General features: G+C 31.6%; 1 protein-coding gene across 1 annotated transcript in view; it reads left to right on the top strand.

The window, feature by feature from the left end:
• The window catches only part of LOC148949495 (uncharacterized), a 216,254-nt gene that overhangs the window by 108,914 nt on the left and 92,687 nt on the right, over window positions 1–14,653 (top strand). Inside the window, exon 4 of the mRNA XM_089093515.1 lies at window positions 12,668–12,753. Coding sequence (XP_088949641.1) covers window positions 12,668–12,753 — 86 coding nt within the window. The remainder of the gene's footprint in view (window positions 1–12,667; window positions 12,754–14,653) is intronic.

Below are 14,653 nucleotides of genomic sequence, written 5' to 3'. Positions count from 1 at the left end.
TCACAGTTACATTTTCTTAATTTCTCCAAGTTCATTTTGAATTTTTTCGTTGAAATGCAAGAACTGGAAAATTTCAGTAGTGTCTTGTTGTGCTTTACCTTGTCACAGTTACATTCTCTTGATTTTTTTTAGAGTTCATTTTGGATTTCTTTCGTTGAAATGCAAGAGTTGGAATATTTCAGTAGTGTTTTGTTGTGCTTTACCTTGTCACAGTTACATGCTCTTGATTTTTCAAAGTTCATTTTGAATTTCTTTCGTGAAATGCAAGAGTTGGAATATTTCAGTAGTGTTTTGTCGTGGTTTACCATGTCACAGTTACTTTCTCTTGATTTTTCAAAGTTCATTTTGAATTTCTTTCATGAAATGCAAGAGTTGGAATATTTCAGTAGTGTTTTCTCGTGGTTTACCTTGTCACAGTTACATTCTCTTGATTTTTCAAAGTTCATTTTGGATTTCTTTCCTTGAAATGCAAGAGTCTGAATATTTCAGTAGTGTTTTGTCGTGGTTTACCTTGTCACAGTTACATTCTCTTGATTTTTCAAAGTTCATTTTGGATTTCTTTCCTTGAAATGCAAGAGTTAGAATATTTCAGTAGTGTTTTATCTTGGTTTACCTTGTCACAGTTACATTCTCTTGATTTTTCAAAAGTTCATTTTTGGATATTTTTCTTTGAAATGCAAGAGTTGGAATATTTCAGTAGTGTTTTGTCATGGTTTACCTTGTCACAGTTAAATTCTCTTGATTTTTCAAAGTTCATTTTGGATTTTTACATTCTCTTGATTTTTCAAAGTTCATCTTGCATTTTCTTTCGTGAAATACAAGATTTGGAATATTTCAGTAGTGTTTCGTCGTGGTTTACCATGTCACAGTTAAATTTTCTTGATTTTTCAAAGTTCATTTTGAATTTCTTTCATGAAATGCATGAGTTGGAATATTTCAGTAGTGTTTTACCGTGGTATACCTTGTCACAGTTACATTCTCTTTATTTTTCAAAGTTCATTTTTGATTTCTTTACTTGAAATGCAAGAGTTGGAATATTTTTAGTAGAGTTTTGTCGTGGTTTACCTTGTCACAGTTACATTCTCTTGATTTTTGGAAGGTCATTTTTGGATTTATTTCGTTGAAATGCTAGAGTTTGAATATTTCAGTAGTGTTTTGTCATGGTTTACCTTATCACAGTTACATTCTCCTGATTTTTCAAATTTTATTTATAATTAATTTCATTGAAATGCAACAGTTGTAATATTTCAGTAGTGTTTAGTTTTGGTTCACCTTTTCACAGTTACATTCTCTTGATTTTTCACATTTAGTGTTGTATTTTGACTTTATCTTAATTTTTCAAAGTTCATTTTGAATTTCTTTCATGAAATTCAAGAGTTGGAATATTTCAGTAGTGTTTTGTCGTGGTTTACCATCTCACAGTTACATACTCTTGATTTTCAAAGTTCATTTTGAATTTATTTCGTGAAATGCCAGAGTTGGAATATTTCTGTAGTGTTTTATCGTGGCTTACCTTTTCACAGTTACATTCTCTTGATCTTTCAAAGTTCTTTTTGGATTTCTATCCTTGAAATGCAAGAGTTGGAATATTTCAGGGCAGTTTTGTCGTGGTTTACATTATCACAGTTACATTCTCTTTATTTTTCAAAGTTCATTTTGAATTTCTTTCGTGAAATGCAAGAGTTGGAGTATTTCAGTAGTGTTTTGTCATGGTTTACCCTGCCACAGTTATATTCTCTTGATTTTTCAAAGTTCATTTTGGATTTCCTTCCTTGAAATGCAAGAGCTGAAATATTTCAGTAGTGTTTTGTCGTGGTTTACCCTGTCACAGTTACATTCTCTTGATTTTTCAAAGTTCATTTTGGATTTCTTTCCTTGAAATGTAAGAGTTGGGATATTTCAGTAGTGTTTTGTCATGGTTTACCTTGTCACAGTTACAATCTCTTGATTTTTCAAAGTTCATTTTTGTATTTCTATCGTTGAAATGCAAGAGTTAGAATATTTAAGTAGAGTTTTGTTATGGTTTACCTTGTCACATTTACATTCTCTTGATTTTCAAAGTTCATTTTGGATTTCTTTCCTTGAAATGCAAGAGTTGGAATATTTCAGTAGTGTTTTGTTGTGGTTTACCTTGTCACAGATACATTCTCTTGATTTTTCAAAGTTCATTTTGGATTTTTACACTCTTTTGATTTTTCAAAGTTCATTTTGAATTTCTTTCGTTGAAATGCAAGAGTTGGAATATTTTAGTAGTGTCTTGTTGTGCCTTACCTTGTCACTGTTAGATTCTCTTGATTTTTCAAAGTTCATTTTGGATTTCTTTCGTTGAAATGGAAGAGTTGGAATATTTCAGTAGTGTTTTGTTGTTCTTTACCTTGTCACAGTTACATTCTCTGGATATTTCAAAGTTCATTTTGAATTTCTTTCGTGAAATGCAAGAGTTGGAATATTTCAGTAGTGTTTTGTCGTGGTTTACCATATCACTGTTAGATGCTATTGATTTTTCAAAGTTCATTTTGAATTTCTTTCGTGAAATGCAAGAGTTCTAATATTTCAGTAGTTTTTTATCGTGGTTTACCTTTTCACAGTTACATTCTCTTGATCTTTCAAAGTTCTTTTTGGATTTCTTTCCTTGAAATGCAAGAGTTGGAATATTTCAGAGCAGTTTTGTCGTGGTTTACCTTGTCACAGTTACATTCTCATGATTTTTCAAAGTTCATTTTGAATTTCTTTCGTTGAAATGCAAGATTTGGAATATTTCAGTAGTGTTTTTTCATGGTTTAACTTGCCACAGTTACATTATCTTGATTTTTCAAAGTTCATTTTTGGATTTCTTTCATCGAAATACAAGAGTTGGAGTATTTCAGTAGTGTTTTGTCGTGGATTACCTTGTCACAGTTACATTCTCTTGATATTTTAAAGTTAATTTTAAATTTCTTTCGTTGAAATGCAAGAGTTGGAATATTTCAGTAGTGTTTTGTCGTTGTTTACCGTATCAAAGTTACATTTTCTTGATTTTTCAAATTTCATTTTTAATTTTTTTCATTGAAATGCAAGATTTGGATTATTTCAGTAGTGTTTTCTCATGGTTTACCATGTCACAGTTACATTCTCTTGATTTTGTAAAGTTCATTTTGTGTTTGTTTGCTTGAAATGCAAAAATTGGAATGTTTCAGTACTGTTTTGCCGTAGTTTACCATGTCACTGTTAGATGCTATTGATTTTTCAAAGTTCATCTTGGATTTCTTTCTTTTAAATGCAAGAATTGGAACTTTTCAGTAGTGTTTTGTCTTGATTTACCATGTCACAGTTAAATTCTCTTTATTTTTCAAAGTTAATTTTGAATTTAGTTCGTTTAACTGTAAGATGTGGAATATTTCAGGAGTGTAGTATTGATCTTTAATATTTAACAGTTAAACTATCATAAGTTTTCGAAGTTCATTGTCAATTTAATTCGTTTAAATGTTAGAGCTGGATTATTACAGTAGTGTTTTGTTGTGGTTTACCATGTCAAAGTTACATTCTCTAATTTTTTCAAAGTTCGTATTAAATATCTTTCGTTGAAATGCAAGAGTTGGAATATTTCAGTAGTGGTTTGTTGTGCTTTACCTTGTCAAATTTACATTCTCTTAATTTTTCAAAGTTCATTTTGAATTTCTTTCGGTGAAATGCATAAGTTTGAATATTTCAGTAGTGTTTTGTCTTGGTTTACCGTGTCACAGTTTCATTCTCTTGATTTTTCAAAGTTCATTGTGGATTTCTTTCATTGAAATGTGATTTTTTGTGCTTTACCTTGTCACAGTTACACACTTTACCTTGTCACGTACGCGCGCGTACGTAGGAAAGAAATTCAAAATGAACTCAGAAAAATCAAGAGCATGTAACTGTGACGTGGTAAAGCACAACAAAACACTACTGAAATATTCCAACTCTTGCATTTCAACGAAAGAAATCCAAAATGAACTTTGAAAAAATCAAGAGAATGTAACTGTGACAAGGTAAAGCACAAAAAAGCACATTTCAATGAAAGAAATCCACAATGAACTTTGAAAAATCAAGAGAATGAAACTGTGACACGGTAAACCAAGACAAAACACTACTGAAATATTCAAACTCATGCATTTCACCGAAAGAAATTCAAAATGAACTTTGAAAAATTAAGAGAATGTAACTTTGACAAGGTAAAGCACAACAAAACACTACTGAAATATTCCAACTCTTGCATTTCAATGAAAGAAATTCAAAATTAACTTTGAATAATCAAGAGAATGTAACTGTTACAAGGTAAACCACGACAAAACACTACTGAAATAATCCAACTCTTGCATTTCAAAGAAAGAAATTCAAAATGAACTTTGAAAAATCAAGAGAATGTAACTGTGACATGGTAAACCATGACAGAACACTACTGAAATATTCCAACTCTTGCATTTCAAAGAAAGAAATTCAAAATGAACTTTGAAAAATTAAGAGAATGTGACTGTGACATGGTAAACAACGACAAAACACTACTGAAATATTCAAACTCTGGCATTTCAACGAAAGAAATCTAAAATGAACTTTGAAAAATCAAGAGAATGTAACTGTGAAATGGTAAACCATGACAAAACACTACTGAAATAATCCAAATCTTGCATTTCAATGAAAGAAATTCAAAATGAACTTTGAAAAATCATGAGAATGTAACTGTGACAAGATAAACAACGACAAAACACTACTGAAATATTCCAAATCTTGCATTTCAAAGAAAGAAATTCAAAATGAACTTTAAAATATTAAGAGAATGTAACTGTGACAAGGTAATCCACGACAAAACACTACTGAAATACTCCAACTCTTGCATTTCAATTAAAGAAATTCAAAATGAACTTTGAAAAATCAAGAGAATGTAACTGTGGCAAGGTAAACCATGACAAAACACTACTGAAATATTCCAACTCTTGCATTTCAAGGAAAGAAATCCAAAATAAACTTTGAAAAATCAAGAGAATTTAACTGTGACAAGTTAAACCACGACAAAACTGCCCTTAAATATTCCAACTCTTACATTTCAAAGAAAGAAATCCAAAAAGAACTTTGAAAGATCAAGAGACTCTAACCGTGAAAAGGTAAACCACGATAAAAAACTACTGAAATATTAGAACTCTTGCATTTCAAGACAGAAATACAAAATGAACTTTGAAAAATCAAGAGCGTGTAACAGTGATATGGTAAACCACGACAAAACGCTACTGAAATATTTCAACTCTTAAATTTCAACGAAAGAAATTCAAAATGAAATTTGAAAATCAAAAGAATGTAACTGTGACAAGGTAAAGCACAACAAGACACTACTGAAATATTCAAACTCATGCATTTCACCGAAAGAAATCCAAAATGAACTTTGAAAAATCAAGATAATCTAACAGTGACAAGTTAAGGCACAACAAGACACTACTAAAATATTACAACTCTTTCATTTATACGAAAGAAATTCAAAAAATGAACTTTGAAAAATCAAAAGAGTGTAAAAATCCAAAATGAACTTTGAAAAATCAAGAAAATGTAACTGTGACAAGGTAAACCACAACAAAACACTACTGAAATATTCCAACTCTTGCATTTCAAGGAAAGAAATCCAAAATGAACTTTGAAAATCAAGAGAATGTAAATGTGACAAGGTAAACCATAACATAACTCTACTGAAATATTCTAACTCTTGCATTTAAAAGATAGAAATCCAAAAATGAACTTTGAAAACTCAAGAGAATGTAACTGTGACAAGGTAAACCATAACAAAACACTACTTAAATATCCCAAGTGTTGCATTTCACGCAAATAAATCCAAACTTAATTTGTAAAAAACATGATAATGTAACATGGAAAGGGTAAGCAAATACAAAACACTACTGAAATATTCAAACTCTTACATTTCAAGGAAAGAAATCCAAAATGAACTTTGAAAAATCAAGAGAATGTAACTGTGTCAAGGTAAACCATGAAAAAACACTACTGAAATACTACAACTCTTGCATTTAACGAAAGAAATACAAAATGAACTTTGAAAAATCAAGAGAATGTAACTGTGATAAGGTAAACCACGACAAAACTGCCCTGAAATATTCCAACTCTTGCATTTCAAGGAAAGAAATCGAAAAAGAACTTTGAAAGATCAAGAGAATGTAACTTTGACAAGGTAAACCATGACAAAACACTACTGAAATATTCCAACTCTTACATTTCAAGGAAAGAAATCCAAAATGAACTTTGAAAAATCAAGAGAATGTAACTGTGACAAGGTAAACCACGACAAAACACTACTGAAATATTCCAACTCTTTCATTTCAAGAAAGGAAATCCAAAATGAACTTTGAAAAATCAAGAGAATGTAACTGTGGCAAGGTAAACCACGACAAAACACTACTGAAATATTCAAACTCTTGCATTTCACGAAAGAAATCCAAAATTAACTTTGAAAAATCAAGAGAATGAAACTGTGACACGGTAAACCAAGACAAAACACTACTGAAATATTCAAACTCATGCATTTCAACGAAAGAAATTCAAAATGATCTTTGAAAAATTAAGAGAATGTAACTTTGACAAGGTAAATCACAACAAAACAATACTGAAATATTCCAACTCTTGAATTTCAATAATAGAAATTCAATATGAACTTTGAAAAGTAAAGATAATTTAACTTTGACAATGTAAACAATTACAAAACACTACTGAAATATTCCAACTCTTGCATTTCAATGAAAGAAATTCAAAATGAACTTTGAAAAATCAAGAGAATGTAACTGTGACATGGTAAATCATGACAGAACACTACTGAAATATTCCAACTCTTGCATTTCAACGAAAGAAATTCAAAATGAACTTTGAAAAATTAAGAGAATGTAACTGTGACATGGTAAACCACGACAAAACAATACTGAAATATTCCAACTCTTTCTTTTGAACGAAAGAAGTACAAAATGAACTTTGAAAAATCAAGAGAAAGTAACTGTGACATGGTAAACTATGAGAAAACACTACTGAAATAATCCAAATCTTGCATTTCAATGAAATAAATTCAAAATGAACTTTGAAAAATCATGAGAATGTAACTGTGACAAGGTAAACCATGACAAAACACTACTAAAATATTACAACTCTTGCATTTCAAAGAAAGAAATTCAAAATGAACTTTGAAAAATTAAACGAATGTAACTGTGACATGGTACAGCACTACGAAACACAACTGAAATACTCCAAATCTTGCATTTCAATGAAATAAATTCAAAATGAACTTAGAAAAATCAAGAGAATGTAACTGTGGCAAGGTAAACCATGACAAAACACTACTGAAATATTCCAAATCTTGCATTTCAACGAAATAAATTCAAAATGAACTTTGAAAAATCAAGAGAATGTAACTGTGACAAGGTAAACCACGACAAAACTGCTCTGAAATATTCCAACTTTTGCATTTCAAGGAAAGAAATCCAAAAATAACTTTGAAAGATCAAGAGAATGAAACTGTGAAAAGGTAAACCACGATAAAAAACTACTGAAATATTAGAACTCTTGCATTTCACGAAAGAAATTCAAAATGAACTTTGAAAAATCAACAGCATCTAACAGTGATATGGTAAACCACGACAAAACACTACTGAAATATTCCAACTCTTACATTTCACGAAAGAAATTCAAAATGAACTTTTAAATATCCAGAGAATGTAACTGTGACAAGGTAAAGCACAATAAAACACTACTGAAATATTCCAACTCTTCCATTTCAACGAAAGAAATCCAAAATGAACTTTGAAAAATCAAGAGAATCTAACAGTGACAAGGTAAGGCACAACAAGGCACTACTGAAATATTCCAACTCTTGCATTTATACGAAAGAAATTCAAAATGAACTTTGAAAAATCAAAAGAGTGTAAAAATACAAAATGAACTTTGAAAAATCAAGAAAATGTATCTGTGACAAGGTAAACCACAACAAAACACTACTGAAATATTCCAACTCTTGCATTTCAAGGAAAGAAATCCCAACTGAACTTTGAAAATAAAGAGAATGTAACTGTGACAAGGTAAACCAGAACAAAACACTACTGAAATATTCCAACTCTTGCATTTAAACGAAAGAAATCCAAAAATGAACTTTGAAAACTCAAGAGAATGTAACTGTGACAAGGTAAACCACAAAAAAACACTACTTAAATATTCCAACTGTTACATTTCAAGCAAAGAAATCCAAAATGAACTTTGAAAAAACAAGTGAATGTAAGTTTGAGAATGTAAGCAACTACAATACACTACTGAAATATTCAAACTCTTGCATTTCAAGAAAGTAAATCCAAAATGAGCTTTGAAAAATCAAGAGAATGTAACTGTGGCAAGGTAAACCATGACAAAACACTACTGAAATACTCCAACTCTTGCATTTCACGAAAGAAATTCAAAATGAACTTTGAAAAATCAAGAGAATGTAACTGTGATAAGGTAAACCACGACAAAACTGCCCTGAAATATTCCAACTCTTGCATTTCAATTAAAGAAATCCAAAAAGAACTTTGAAAGATCAAGAGAATGTAACTGTGAAAAGGTAAGCCACGATAAGACACTACTAAAATATTCCAACTCTGGCATTTCACGAAAGAAATTCAAAATGAACTTTGAAAATCAAGAGCATGTAACTGTGAGATGGTAAACCACGACAAAACACTACTGAAATATTCCAACTCTTGCATATCATGAAAGAAATTTAAAATGAACTTTGAAAAATCAAGAGAATGTAAAAATCCAAAATGAACTTTGAAAAATCAAGAGGATGTAACTGTGACAAGGTAAACCAAGACAAAACACTACTGAAATAATCCAACTCATGCATTTCAACTAAAGAAATTCAAAATGAACTTTGAAAAATTGAGAGAATTTATCTGTGACAAGGTAAACCATGACAAAACACTACTGAAACATTACAACTCTTGCATTTCAATGAAAGAAATCCAAAAATGAACTTTGAAAAATCAAGAGAATGTAACTGTGACAAGGTAAAGCACAAGAAAATACTACTGAAATATTGCAACTCTTGCATTTCAACGAAGGAAATCCAAAATGAACTTTGAAAAATCAAGAGAATGTAACTGTGACAAGGTAAACCACGGTAAAACACTACTGAAATATTACAACTCTTGCATTTCATGAAAGAAATTCAAAATGAACTTTGAAAAATCAAGAAAATTTAACTGTGACATGGTAAACCACGACGAAACACTACTGAAATATTCCAAATCTTGTATTTCACGAAAGAAATTCAAAATGAACTTTGAAAAATCAAGAGAATGTAAAAATCCAAAATGAACTTTGAAAAATCAAGAGACTGTAACTGTGACGAGGTAAACCATGACAAAACACTACTGAAGTATTCCAACTATTGCATTTCAAGTAAAAAAATCCAAAATGAACTTTGAGAAATCAAGAGAATGTAACTGTGACATGGTAAACCACGACAAAACACTACATAAAATATTCCAACTCTTGCATTTCACGAAAGAAATTCAAAATGAATTTTGAAAAATTAAGAGAATTTAAAAATCCAAAATGAACTTTGAAAAATCAAGAGAATTTTACTGTGACAAGGTAAACCATGACAAAACACTAGTGAAATATTCCAACTCTTTCATTTCAAGGGAAAAAAATCCAAATTGAACTTTGAAAAATCAAGAGAATGTAACTGTGACAAGGTAAACCATAACAAAACACTACTGAAATATTGCAACTCTTGCATTTCAACGAAAGAAATCCAAAAATGAACGTTTGAAAAATCAAGCGAATGTAACTGTGACAAGGTAAACCACGACAAAGCACTACTGAAATATTCTAACTCTTGCATTTCAAGGAAAGAAATCCAAAATGAACTTTGAAAAATCAAGAGAATGTAACTGTGGCAAGGTAAACCACGACAAAACACTACTGAAATATTCAGACTCTTGCATTTCAAGGAAAGAAATCCAATATGAACTTTGAAAAATCAAGAGAATGTAACTGTGACAAGGTAAACCACGATAAAACACTACTGAAATATTCCAACTCTTGCATTTCATGAAAGAAATTCAAAATGAACTTTGAAAAATCAAGAGAAAGTAACTGTGGCATGGTAAACCACGACAAAACACTGCTGAAATATTCCAACTCTTGCATTTCACGAAAGAAATTCAAAATGAACTTTGAAAAATCAAGAGCATGTAACTGTGACAAGGTAAAGCACAACAAAACACTACTGAAATATTCCAACTCTTGCATTTCAACGAAAGAAATCCAAAATGAACTCTAAAAAAAATCAAGAGAATGTAACTGTGACAAGGTAAAGCACAACAAGACACTACTGAAATTTTCCAACTCTTGCATTTCAACGAAAAAATTCAAAATGAACTTTGAAAAATTAAGAAAATGTAACTGTGACAAGGTAAACCACGACAAAACACTACTGAAATATTCCAACTCTTGCATTTCAATTAAAGAAACCCAAAATTAACTTTGGAAAATCAAGAGAATGCAACTGTGACAAGGTAAACCACGACAAAACACTACTGAATTTAAGTATGTTTCATCTCATTCGAAGACATGTAAAAAAAAAGTTGAAAAAAATATATCATTTAAAAAAAAAACAAAAAAAATGGGGAGGGGGGGGGCAAAAAGTTGGAGGGAGGGGGCGCCCTTCGAGTTTGGGGATAGGGGACCTATGGAGGGTTGAAGTCCCTGGTGGTTAGGGTCGTTGGTGCTTATGATCCATGATGGTTCATACTCATGTATAACTCACTACTTGATCTGTAAGGATTTCTATGGATTGTTCTGAATTTCTTTATTAAAATTATTTTCTTGCCATCTACATCTCTCTTAGTATCAACTTTTTAGTATGCTATAACTTTAGACAATATTTTAAACTGATAACACGGTTCAAACACCACTTGTGTATTATACAGAACACGTCGAAGAAGTAAAGCTATCCATTATTAAAATTCTTTTCTTGCCATCAACATCTTTCTTAGTATCAACTTTTTAGTTTACTATAATGTTAAACTCTATTTTATATTGACAAAACTGTTCAAAAACGCCACTTGTGTATTATACAGAACACATCGAAGAAGTAAAGCTATCAATTATTAAAATTCTTTTCTTGCCATCTACATCTCTCTTAGTATCAACTTTCTAGTATACTATAAAGTTAGACTCTATTTTAAACTGACAACACTTTTAACACGACACTTGTGTATTATACAGAACACATCGAAGAAGTAAAGCTATCCATTATTAAAATTCTTTTATTGCTATCTAAATCTCTCTCAGTATCAAATTTTTAGTATACTATAAATTTAGACTATATTTTAAACTGACAACACTGTTAAAACGCCACTTGTGTATTATACAGAACACATCGAAGAAGTAAAGCTATCCATTATTAAAATTCTGTTCTTGCCATCTATATCTCTCTTAGTATCAACTTTCTAGTATACTATAACGTTAGACTCTATTTTAAACTGACAACACTGTTCAAACGCCATTGAGGTTACCTTAACTGCTAATCACTTTAACCCTTTTTTTCCATGGTCAAGTACATGCTCTGGAAATGTTTCCATGTGCAATTGATATCAATAGCAATAACCAGTCTGGTAATCTGCCTTGGAAAGGTGCCAAGGAACATAAAGTCGTAGAATAGCACGGAAAGGAACATAAAGTCGTAGAATTCATTATTAGCATTCTACTATCTATGTACACTTGATACCCTCAAAGCGTTCTTTCACCTTATTTTGAGTTGTATATGTATTTTTCGAACGAAACATGCCTACATTTTGTTGCTTTTTACGGGTTTTAGTAGTAAATATTTTATAGCTTACGGGGACGATCTTTCACTCGTTATGCCGTGTCTCAAATTTTGCGTTTCACTGACAAACTGAAACGTAAATCAGCCTATGAAACTGTGAAAAAACTGTTTCTCATACTTCCATTGGTTGATTAACTTTCCATTTTGTCCGTAAAAAAAACGTGCATGTTAGTCGATGTAAGCCTATCCTTTCAGCTTGTGTTAGTTGTATTGTTCGCTCTTATGGGGCAATAGGACCGCATATTACTGTTAGTAAATGCAAGTATCTGGTTTTAAATGCAATGTTCTAATCTCCCTTGTATTTTTAAGAACTTTATCATGCTGAATTCGTGGAGTTGCCCACGTTCCGCCACACGGTGTTCCCCGCAGTCCCGCCACATGTGACAAAGTCCCCGCAACGCTTGTTAAGCACAAATGGTGTGCGCGCTTTTTAAAAGCCGGCAACCCCTCGCAAAAATTGATTTGATGAATTTATCAGTTAAAGGTGCATGTTTGTTGAACGTGTCATTTGTTACACAGCAAACCTTCCTGTTTCATGAAAATAAGAAGAAAAAAAGAGCAGTTTGAAAGAGCAAGTAAAATTTTATTTTTTTGCACCAGAAAATAAAAGTTGCTCCCTTTTTTTTGCCTCCTGTTTTTTGTTATGTTTCTCTGACGTACAACTAATAAGTAAAAACAAACCAAGGAAAGGAATAAAGATGTCTGTTTGTTTTTCTCAAATCCAGGCACTCAAGACAGATGTTCTTTCATTTTGCTTTGTTCGATGATCTTAATCATGCTAATAAATTATATATTTGTTTTCTTTTATAGGAAGTGAATCTTTGTCATTATCATGGAACGATTAGAAATATTACCAATTCTTGGGCAGCTGTTTCAGTCTGCGATAAGACTATAAGGTAAGCTAACTATTGCGGTACTACTATCTACATCTCTTTGCGGCGCCAAGCTGTCCTTGACCAACACAGCTGCGTAGACTCCTGCTCATAAATATTAGTTAATTTATATTAGTATCTTTATGTTTGATGGGATTATTTATTCTAATTTTTTTTATGATTTCATTTATTCATTGATTGTGATTTCTGGCTGTTTTAAGTTTGGATTATTATAGTATTTTTATTTCTGCTCGTCTTAGCCTTCAACTCCCAAAACATTGGGATTTAACCTCTATAATAACCTAGTGTGTTTGATTAAAGTCACATTTGACATGTTCAAATTGTATACAATAGTTTAATATGACCATATGGACATGTGCCACCATCTGAGTATTAGAAGGTGGCCTATGGAAAAAGTTTTTTTTCGACGGAAATAATTAGTTAGAACAGGGACCCATAATTTATTAATAATTTTCAGAGGTTTATTATTTTTCCGATCCCATGATAAAATAAGGAAACGTATCAAACTTGACGGAAACCAAATTGAAGACATGGGAAGATAAAACAAACTAGGTCAATCTATTTTCAGAGAAGTTAAACAGACAAGGCAGGGACATCAGTAATATTTTGTATTTGGGATCGGGGCACAGCTACGAAAAAAAGGTGCCAAAAACAGGTAATTTGTATGGAAAACAAAATCAATTAATGGAAAAAACACAAAAATCTCGAGATTTATGGGGGAGCGCACGGCTTGTAACCCCCTCCCCAAGCATTCCTACGTTTTCATAGAATTTTCCTTTGTCGAAGTCACCCCCTTTCTGAAATCAAATCCTAAGTGCATGTTCCGGGTAGGGGTCAATTATGACATTATTATTTTTGATACACTTCGTAGTTCTGTTCAATGTATACCAGGTTTCATAAGGTCTACTCATTCGGAACATATAATGAGCGTAAAACAAAAAGATAACTTACAGAAAGCTTGTTAAAAAAACAAGTAAAGAGGGACATTAAAACTTAAAAGAACTGAAAGTATTCTGTATATGAGGTGACTGCTCCCGTCTAAACCCCAATCACTTTACGCTAAAGTTTGAGTTTTTGTGTTAGTTCTTTAAGAACTACTGCCCAAACACAAGGGCCGTCGTACGGAATAAGAAACATTTTTTTTTTAAACGATTTACATTAAAGATCAATGTACACAAAATATACAGAAGTGGAAATTTAAAAATCATGAGCATTGAAGAATTTGCAAGCCTCAATTAAAATTTACTCATGGGAGTTATTTCTTATTTTTGTGTTTTTCCAGTTTTAGACAGATTTTCGTAGATTAACACAAGATCTACAAGGGAACGTAGTGGCAGAAGACCTGGGATGAATTTCTTCCTGTCGGGGTAGGAAGTGAGAATGATGTGGCCCTTATGTATTTTTATTTTTCCCTGGCCACTTTTTATAGAGGGGGTGGTCATAAAAAACTTAGAAGAGGGCTTATTAGATTAGAAATTAGAAGGTCTAACGGCCTTTTTAAGCCGTTTTTTCTTTCTAAACGGATCGGATTAAAACGAGATGTGAGTTTTAAAACAGTCTCTGATTCACTGTCAAAAGAAAGCTTCTTTTGTGAAACTTTTTTTGGAACGATCATATGGAGGTTGACAGGTATATGGTTTATTAATTCAGCTGTAATTTGTTGTGAGACTTTCTCTTCTAGCCTTTGCAAGAGTTTTAAGCCCCCTTTGATTGATGATTTACTGGGTTCAGACGTACTAGTTTCGTCTTCCCTTTCTCTACACAGAAACTCCCAGATATCTACTGTCAATTCTATTATTTCTCGTTCAGAAGTAGAAGAATTGACTTTTGCTTCTTCAGTCACCACTTCTGCTTTAGCCTGGGCAGTATCCTGAATCTCACTGGGAGTTGATTCTTTGACATA

The sequence above is a fragment of the Artemia sp. Qi Xiang Cuo genome, chromosome 8, assembly GCF_049724085.1.
Source record: "Artemia sp. Qi Xiang Cuo chromosome 8, ASM4972408v1, whole genome shotgun sequence".
In the NCBI taxonomy this organism is placed as follows: domain Eukaryota; kingdom Metazoa; phylum Arthropoda; class Branchiopoda; order Anostraca; family Artemiidae; genus Artemia; species Artemia sp. Qi Xiang Cuo.
Note: the sequence above shows the minus strand (reverse complement) of the source record. Positions and strands in the feature narration are given on the sequence as shown.